Source organism: Heteronotia binoei, chromosome 5, assembly GCF_032191835.1.
Source record: "Heteronotia binoei isolate CCM8104 ecotype False Entrance Well chromosome 5, APGP_CSIRO_Hbin_v1, whole genome shotgun sequence".
Lineage (NCBI taxonomy): Eukaryota > Metazoa > Chordata > Lepidosauria > Squamata > Gekkonidae > Heteronotia > Heteronotia binoei.
In genome coordinates this window covers 14,623,005-14,632,026 of record NC_083227.1, presented here as the reverse complement: position 1 = coordinate 14,632,026, position 9,022 = coordinate 14,623,005, and the positions used below count along the sequence as shown (strand labels likewise).

Genomic DNA, 9,022 nt, shown 5'->3' with positions numbered 1-9,022 from the left:
ACGATCAGAGGAATGAGGAAGATGAGCAATGGCATCATCTGTTGCCAGATGTTGTCAAGAATGAAGACTTCAGAGGAAGCTTCAGAAATCAAGGCAGATGTAAGAGGCAAAAAGGAAGCCACGGGTTCGAGAGGAGGGATAAACCCATTGATTGCCAAGGGAGAGATTTACAAGAAATAATTCCCATGGTGGAGGAAACATACAAAGGCTTGGCGTGCGGAATGAACTTCTCAGATCAAACCCAATATAATATCCATGTAGGAATACACAGTGGAAAGAGGACCCATCAATGCCTGGAGTGTAGAAAGAGCTTCCTTTGCAGAGCAGAACTAATCAGACATCAAGGAACACATGCAAGAAAGGAATCTTATAGCACTTCACTCTTTGGCAAGAGCTTCTCAGAGAAATCAGAGTCTATTCATTCAGGAGAGAAACCATCTGTCTCCTCAGAGGGTGGAATGGGAGTCTCTGATGAAAGAAAAGGTAATGTATATTTTCTGAAGCACAGCGTAATGAAGGCACATAAATGCTTTCAGTGTGGAAAGTACTTCAAATACAGGTCACAGCTCCTTGTGCACCAAAGAATCCACAGAGGGGAGAAATCTTCTGAATACTCAGAGAGTGGAAAGGGATTGAGTCAGAGTGGCACTCTTGAACAGCATCAAAGAACCTGCACAGGGGACAAACCTTATAAATGCTCAGCCTGTGGGAAGAGCTTCAATGACAGTGCTTATCTTAAACAGCATCAAAGAATCCACACAGGGGAGAAACCCTTTGCATGTTCAGTGTGTGGCAAGAGATTCAATTGGAGTAGCGATTGCAAGCAGCATCTAAGAACCCACACAGGGAAGAAACCTTTTGAATGCACAGATTGTAGAAAGTGTTTCAGTCATCGTAGCAATCTTCAGAGCCATCTAAGAACCCACACAGGGGAGAAGCCCTTTGAATGCTCAGAGTGTGGAAAGAAATTCAGTCAAAGTTGCAGTCTTCAAAAGCATCAAAGATCCCACACAGGGGAGAAGCCTTTTGAATGCTCAGAGTGTGGGAAGAAATTCAGCTGTAATAGCGATCTTCAGCGACATCGAAGAACCCACACAGGGGAGAAGCCTTTTGAATGCTTAGAGTGTGGGAAGAAATTCAGTCAGAGTAACGATCTTCAGGGGCATCAAAGAACCCACACAGGGGAGAAGCCTTTTGAATGCTCAGAGTGTGGGAAGAGATTCAATAAGAATAGCTACCTTAAACAGCATCTAAGAACCCACACGGGAGTGAAACCTTTTGAATGCACAAGCTGTAAAAGGTGTTTCAGTCGTAGTAGCAATCTTCAGCGGCATCTAAGAACCCACACAGGGGAGAAACCTTTTAAATGTTCAGTGTGTGGAAAGAGCTTCAATCGGAGTAGCCATATTAAGCGGCATCTAAGAACCCACCCAGGGAAGTATTTTTTTGAATTTTATGGGTTTCCCCTCCCCAATAAGCAGGACCTCTGATTGCCCTGCCTGACCTCATATCTTGGTTGGAAGAAGGACTGTTTCTTCTGGGCTCTGATGAAGAGGAGGGATTGGCAGGTAGGGACTTCAGATTTCTCGTCTTGGGACTGTGTGTTGCCTGTGCTTCCTTCCAAGGGCTGGTGAATTTGTGTGGCCTTGTTTATCCTCGCCAATTGCCCTGAAAAGAGCTTGGGTGAATTGTGGATGCTGAAATGGTGCCTGTGGTTCATCAACGTAGGAAAATAGGCAGTCTCCTTCTGCCTGTTCTTATGGCCTTTAGGCTAAGTGTAGCCCAGTATTGTCTTCTCTGGAAGGCAGAATTTTTCAGGCCCGCACATACCCAGGGACCTCTACTCCACACCCAGAAGAAAACTTTTGAATGCTCAGCATGTGGAAAGAGATACAGTGACAGAAGCACTCTTCAACAGCACCAAAGAACCCACACAAGCAAGAAATGATTTGAATGCTAAGAGTGTTTGAAGAATCATAGAATCATATTATCATAGAGTTGGAAGGGACCTCCAGGGCCATCTAGTCCAACCCCCTGCACAATGCAGGAAACTCACAAACACCTCCCCCTAAATTCACAGGATCTTCATTGCTCTCAGATGGCCATCTAGCCTCCAAGGAAGGAGAGCCCACCACCTCCTGAGGAAGCCTGTTCCACTGAGGAACCACTCTAGCAGTCAGGAAGTTCTTCCTGATGTTGAGTTGGAAAATCTTTTTGATTTAATTTCAACACAAAAGATCCATTTATAGTAGCAATTTTCAACATCATCAGAGAACCCGCACAAGTGAGAAACCTTTTGAAGGATCGATGTGTAGGAAGACCACCAACAATTTTGGAACGGCAGCAACACCTTTGGGATTATTCTGTTGTCAACGATCTCCGCGCAATCACAAACCGCTATAACAGAAAATTATGAAAAAATTTTCATTGCTGTTTGGTATCCTTTAGTAAATTATCTGACTGATCAAGGCATTCTTCCAAGTAGAATGATTTACAGCAAGATGTATTTTTTAATCCGAAGTATTGAAAACAACTTTTGAGATTTGTAACTTTAAAATACCCATAGTAAGTGTACTTATGGTTTTTCATTTCCTTATATATAACTGTTTTCCTGACTGGATATTTTACTTGTAACTGTTTTGGAAAAATTAAACCAAAATAAAGAAAAATTGTGATTTAAAAAAATGTGTGGGAAGAGATTCAGTCAGAGTAGCCATCTTAAACAGCGTCTAAGAACCCACACAGGAGAGAAACCTTTAGAATGCTTAGTGTGTGGGAAGGGATTCTGTTGGAGTAGCATTCTAAAGCGGTATCTAAGATCCTACAAAGGGGTGACACCTTTTGAATGTTCACAGTGTGAAAAGAAATTCAGTGACAGTAGCCTTCTAAAGAGGCATCTTAAGAGCTCACACAAGGGGCGAAGCCTTTTGAGTGCTCAGAGTGTGGGAAGTGATTCAGTCAGAGTTCCAGTCTCCAACTGCATAAAAGAATCCATACAGGCAAGCAACCTTTTGAATGTTATGCGTATGGAAAGAGATTCAGTCAGAGTGGCATTCTTCAACAGCATCAAAGAACGCACACTGAGCATAAATCCTTTGAATGCTCAGAATGTGGGAGTGGTTCAGTCAGCATAGTGGTCTTCAGAAGCATCTAAGAACTCACAGAAGGAGAAATCATGTAATTGCTGAACCCTTAAAAAGAGATTGTCAACTAATTCACAGCTGAAAGAGACCTACAGACTATAGTATGCATTGAAATGAGGTAAAGCAGGGGTGTCAAACGTGCAGCCCAAAGGCTGAATCAAGCCCTCAGAGGGCTCTTAGCAGGCCCGCAAACATCTTACTCTCATCTGCTTCCTTCTCGCTCTTTTGTTTCCTTCTTGCTTTGCCAGGCTTGCTCAGTTGCACAGGAGCTACAGAGCAAAGCCTCTTTTTTCTTCATTGGCTGACCAGCACATAAAGACACTTTTGTACAAAAGCTTGCAGTGCCCAGCCACTTCATGTTTTCTCCTGGGTCTTAGGCTCAAAGCATTGACCAGGAGATTTCTGTAACGAACGTCATAAATCAAAAGTAGTTTTGCAGCTTACAGATATACACTTGAACAACACCTGAACAGCATGTTCAAGATTGCTACAGCACAGACATTATCCTCTAGATTTCGATGCAATAATTCAGAGCAAGAGGCGTCATTTATCAGAGACTTAAATAAACCATATTGCAAGAGTGCTAATCTTTTAAGCATTTATTTATTTAAAAAAAAATCTTTGCGTTTGTGTGTGTCCTTCATAAAGTTTATATTTCCGGTTCCTCGGCATTACGTTTTATGACGCGCGTGGCCCTGCCGACAAGGTCTCACTTTTGTCAGATCCGGCCCTCATAACAAATGAGTTCGACCCCCCTGGTAAGCTTTGTAAGGGGCTGGGATCTCCACAGAAAACTTACCCTAATTGGGAAGATAGGTTATAAGTTCTCGGAAGGTGGAAAGAGCTTTAGCTGTGTGTGAAACCTCAAACAGATCCTACAGGGATGAGAGCAGGAATGGGCGGGGAAGACAGTGTGTGGAAGGATCAGATATCCGCTGATATCTTCTTTAGCATCAAGGAGTCCACCCGGGGGAGGAACTTCATCAATGCTGAGTGTGTGGCAAGAGCCTGAGGCACAGATCTGACTTTCACATTCCTCATATATTCCAGTCGTACGGGAGCAGCTGGTTCTGATGAGAGTCTTTTTCAGATGCCCTGGTTTGGGAGCTCAAAAAGGCCCAGGAAGTAGTTACACAAAGGAGGGCCATTTTAGTGCTCACCTCCAGGTGAAACTGGGTCCTTCAGGCCAGGGGTGGAATTCTAGCAGGAGCCGCTTTGCATATCAGGCCACACACCCCGGATGCAGCCAATCCTCCAAGAGCTTACAAAAAAGAGCCTTGTACAGCCTTATTTATTTGATTTAGTAGGCTTATATTTCGCCCTTTCCTTTAAACAGGCTTAGGGCAGATCGCAACACACAGTAATAACAATAAAATGTAGAGGAACTTCCTTTCTTCGCCTCCCCATCTGAAAATATTAATTTGATTAGCTCCAAAACCTCTGGGATACGGGGAAGAGGCTGAATGTAGAGGAATTTCCCAATAGGTTTGCCAGGTCCTCGCTGACTACTGGGGGATGTGGGGTTGCCAGCTCCAGGTCGGGACGCTCCTGGAGATTTGAGGGTGGAGCCTGAAGAGAAGATGATATTGGATTTATATCCCGCCGACCACTCTGAAGAGTCTCAGAACGGCTCACAATCTCCTTTACCTCCCTCCCCCACAACAGACACCCCGTGAGATGGGTGGGGCTGAGAGGGCTCTCACAGCAGCTGCCCTTTCAAGGACAACCTCTGCCAAAGCTACGGCTGACCCAAGGCCATTCCAGCAGGTGCATGTGAAGGAGTGGGGAATCAAACCTGGTTCTCCCAGATAAGTCTGCACCAAACTGGGAGGATGGAGACCTCAGTGTGGGAGTGCCAGGCCACCGAGTTGACCCTCCAAAGCCCCATTTTCTCCAGGGGGGCTGATCTTTGTAGTACAGAGAGAAGCAGGAATTCCAGGGGAATCTCCAGGTCCCACCTGAAGGCTGGTGGCATGCCCAAACAGGAGGTGGCAACCACATCCAATACGGTGCCCAGGAAGTGACAGAGTGCCACAGCCTCACTGCCAGGATGTAGTTTTGAAAAACAGGAGAGGCTGAAGGATCACCGGTTTTCGATGCAATCCCAAAACTATTTTCCTAGGAACGAGTCTCACGGGATAATCCCGGGAAGTAGTCTGTGTCCCCTCGGAATCAGGTTGCTCGACGGTGTAATTTTCTGAGAGGGCTGAATGACGGGGGACACCCTGGGAGTGCGAGCCCCTCAGAGCCAGGTTAACAATTAGGCCAAATCGGCACTGACCTATGGGCCCCCACACCTTTAGGGGCTCTGGGCCGGCTTTCTCCCTGGTTCTTCCCCTGCTTGCAGCCCTCCCAGCCAGCAGCTGAGCTGCTCTTTGCCCGACTTGCCTAGTGTGGCTGCGTGCTGGCCTTGTCACCAAGTCTAATATAGTGGGTTCAATGCAAGGAGGAGACGCAGTTATGAACATATATATATATATGAAGCTGCCTTATACTGAATCAGATCCTTGGTCCATCAAAGTCAGTATTGTCTATTGGGGCCAAGAATCCCAGCTACAAATACAAGTTGATGGGGTGTGAACTGGCAGAGACTAACCAAGAGAGAGATCTTGGGGTCGTGGTAGACAACTCACTGAAAATGTCAAGACAGTGTGCGTTTGCAATAAAAAAGGCCAACGCCATGCTGGGAATTATTAGGAAGGGAATTGAAAACAAATCAGCCAGTATCATAATGCCCCTGTATGGTGCGGTCTCATTTGGAGTACTGTGTGCAGTTCTGGTTGCCGCACCTCAAAAAGGATATTATAGCATTGGAGAAAGTCCAGAAAAGGGCAACTAGAATGATTAAAGGGCTGGAACACTTTCCCTATGAAGAAAGGTTGAAACACTTGGGACTCTTTAGCTTGGAGAAACGTCGACAGCGGGGTGACATGATAGAGGTTTACAAGATAATGCATGGGATGGAGAAAGTAGAGAAAGAGGTACTTTTCTCCCTTTCTCACAATACAAGAACTCATGGGCATTCGATGAAATTGCTGAGCAGACAGGTTAAAACGGATAAAAGGAAATACTTCTTCGCCCAAAGGGTGATTAACTTGTGGAATTCACTGCCACAGGACGTGGTGGCGGCTACAAGCATAGCCACCTTCAAGAGGGGTTTAGATAAAAATATGGAGCAGAGGTCCATCAGTGGCTATTAGCCACAGTGTGTGTGTATATATAAAAATTTTTGCCACTGTGTGACACAGAGTGTTGGACTGGATGGGCCATTGGCTTGATCCAACATGGCTTCTCTTATGTTCTTATGTACTCTGACTGGCAGCAGATCTCCAGGGTCTCAAGCTGAGATTTTTCACGCCTACTTACCTGGACCCTTCTTAGTTGGAGATGCCGGGGATTGAACCTGGGATCTTCTGCTTACCAAGCAGATGCTCTACCACTGAGCCACCCTTTCTCCCTACTGTGATCATAGCTCTCTTTATTAGTTACCTACAGCATGGCAAGTAGTAAACTAGAAGACTGCTTTTCGGGGCCAACTATATACAGTTCAAGGTTCCCGCACTAGGATGCCATTGGATCATTTAAACCAGCAGGGGCCCCCTGATTGGAGCAGGGCAGCAGGGATATGGATCCTACTAACCCCATTGTTCCTAAATCCCCAAGCTCCCCTCTAAAGGCTCCAATGAGCCAGGCAGGAACATGGGTCGCAGTCTCCTGAGGGGGGCCTCCACAGGGTTTAATCCGGCACTGGATCCCCTGCAGATTGACTCCTAAGCAGCCCCACTGAGCAGCACAGGGCGTCGCTGAGGGTTAGGGGGGCGGGGTCTGCAAAGGAAGGGGAAGCCTTTCCCCTGGGTCTGCTGCAGCACTGGAAGGGTTAAAGCGAGCGTGGCTGCTTCCTAGAGAGGCCGAGCAAGGAGGAGGGGGGAGGCGGAGAAGAGGGGAGGGGGGAGAGTTGCCGCTGAATGGGGAAGGGGGAAGGCTGCAGATCTGCAACTCCAGGGGGCATCTTTGCAGCCTGATCCTAGGAAGGCTTCCTCCTAAGTAAGTCATGGGGGGTGGGGGGAGATAAGCTTTTCCTTCTTGCAAGGGAGGAATGCTGATCTAGTGTGCCTGGCGAGGGAGCGGGGGCGTCCTAAACCGCAATTTCCTTATGCACGTTTCTAATCTGGTCGCCACTTCGGTGGCTCCTTGCGGGGGCCTCTGCATGTTGTGCAGGAATTAAAAAAAAAAAAAGTGCACATTAAATTCCCAGCCGCGGCGGTCATAGAAGAAAGTCACGCTCCTGCCCTGCATTTGAGCCAGCGTCTCCTCCCCTTCAGCTAGGCTGCAGCCCCTCCTCCCATTCCCCTCTGCTGGCTGCTCAGACAAAGCTTTCCCCAAATGTGGATCTCGGCACTGTGGAGGAGGGGGCTGCAGTGGGGAAGCCCAAACCAGCCACTTTTATCCCAGACTCCGGTGGACATCCTGGCACACGCGGAGGCCAAGATCTTACTATCCACAGCAGGTTTATAACCCCCCGCCCTCCGCAAAAAACCGTATGGAGCAGAGGTCCATCAGTGGCTATCTATCTATCTATCTATCTATCTATCTATCTATCTATCTATCTATCTATCTATCTATCTATCTATCTATCATCTATCTATCTATCTATCTATCTATCTATCTATCTATCTATCTATCTATCTATCATCTACCTACCTACCTACCTACCTACCTACCCACACACACACAGAGACATATATTGGCCACTGTGTGACACAGTGTTGGACTGGATGGGCCACTGGCCTGATCCAACACGGCTTCTCTTATGTTCTTATGTGACTCAGAGTGTTGGACTGGGTGGGCCATTGCCTGATCCAACAGGGCTTCTCTTATGTTCTTATGTGACTCAGAGTGTTGGACTGGATGGGCCATTGGCCTGATCCAACATGGCTTCTCTTATGTTCTTATGAACAGGTATACATTTAAAAACTTGGTGCTTAATGTGGCAAAACATTAATCCTGACCTGCAAACATAAAAAAAGGATAGATCCAATGCCATGCTGGGAATTATTAGGAAGGGAACTGAAAACAAATCAGCCAGTATCATAATGCCCCTGTATAAATCGATGGTGCGGTCTCATTTGGAATACTGTGTGCAATTCTGGTCACCGCAGCTCAAAAAGGATATTATAGCATTGGAAAAAGTGCAGAAAAGGGCAACTAGAATGATTACAGGTTTGAAACACTTTCCCTATGAAGAAAGGTTAAAACACTTGGGGCTCTTTAGCTTGGAGAAACGTCGACTGCGGGGTGACATGATAAGAGGTTTACAAGATTATGCATGGGATGGAGAAGTTAGAGAAAGAAGTCCTTTTCTCCCTTTCTCACAATACAAGAACTTGTGGGCATTCAATGAAATTGCTGAGCAGTCGGGTTAGAACGGATAAAAGGAGGTACTTCTTCACCCAAAGGGTGATTAACATGTGGAATTCACTGCCACAGGAGGTGGTGGCGGCTACAAGCATAGCCAGCTTCAAGAGGGGGTTAGATAAAAATATGGAGCAGAGGTCCATCAGTGGCTATTAGCCTGTGTGTGTGTGTATAAATTTTTGGCCACTGTGTGATACAGAGTATTGGACTGGATGGGCCATTGGCCTGATCCAACATGGCTTCTCTTATGTTCTTATTCAGGTGGGCAGGCGTGTTGGTCTGAAGCAGCTGAACAAAGCAGGAGTCAAGTGGCACCTTTAAGACCAACAAAGTTTTATTCAGAAGGTAAGCTTTCGTGTGCTCTCTAAGCACACTTCATCAGACAATCAGATGGAATGGCAAGCAGTCCTAAAGATAGAGATAGTGGGTAGTGAGTTCGTATGCGGAGTCATGGAAATGTTTTT

The 9,022-nt window shown here is 46.4% G+C and overlaps 1 protein-coding gene across 1 annotated transcript; it reads left to right on the top strand.

Moving 5' to 3' along the window:
* On the top strand, positions 1–2,685 carry LOC132571115 (zinc finger protein 501-like). Its single transcript, XM_060237798.1, has one exon. It carries the CDS (start codon positions 186–188, stop codon positions 1,488–1,490), a length of 1,305 nt encoding a protein of 434 aa, XP_060093781.1. The 5' UTR covers positions 1–185; the 3' UTR covers positions 1,491–2,685.
* The last annotated feature ends 6,337 nt before the right edge of the window (positions 2,686–9,022 follow it).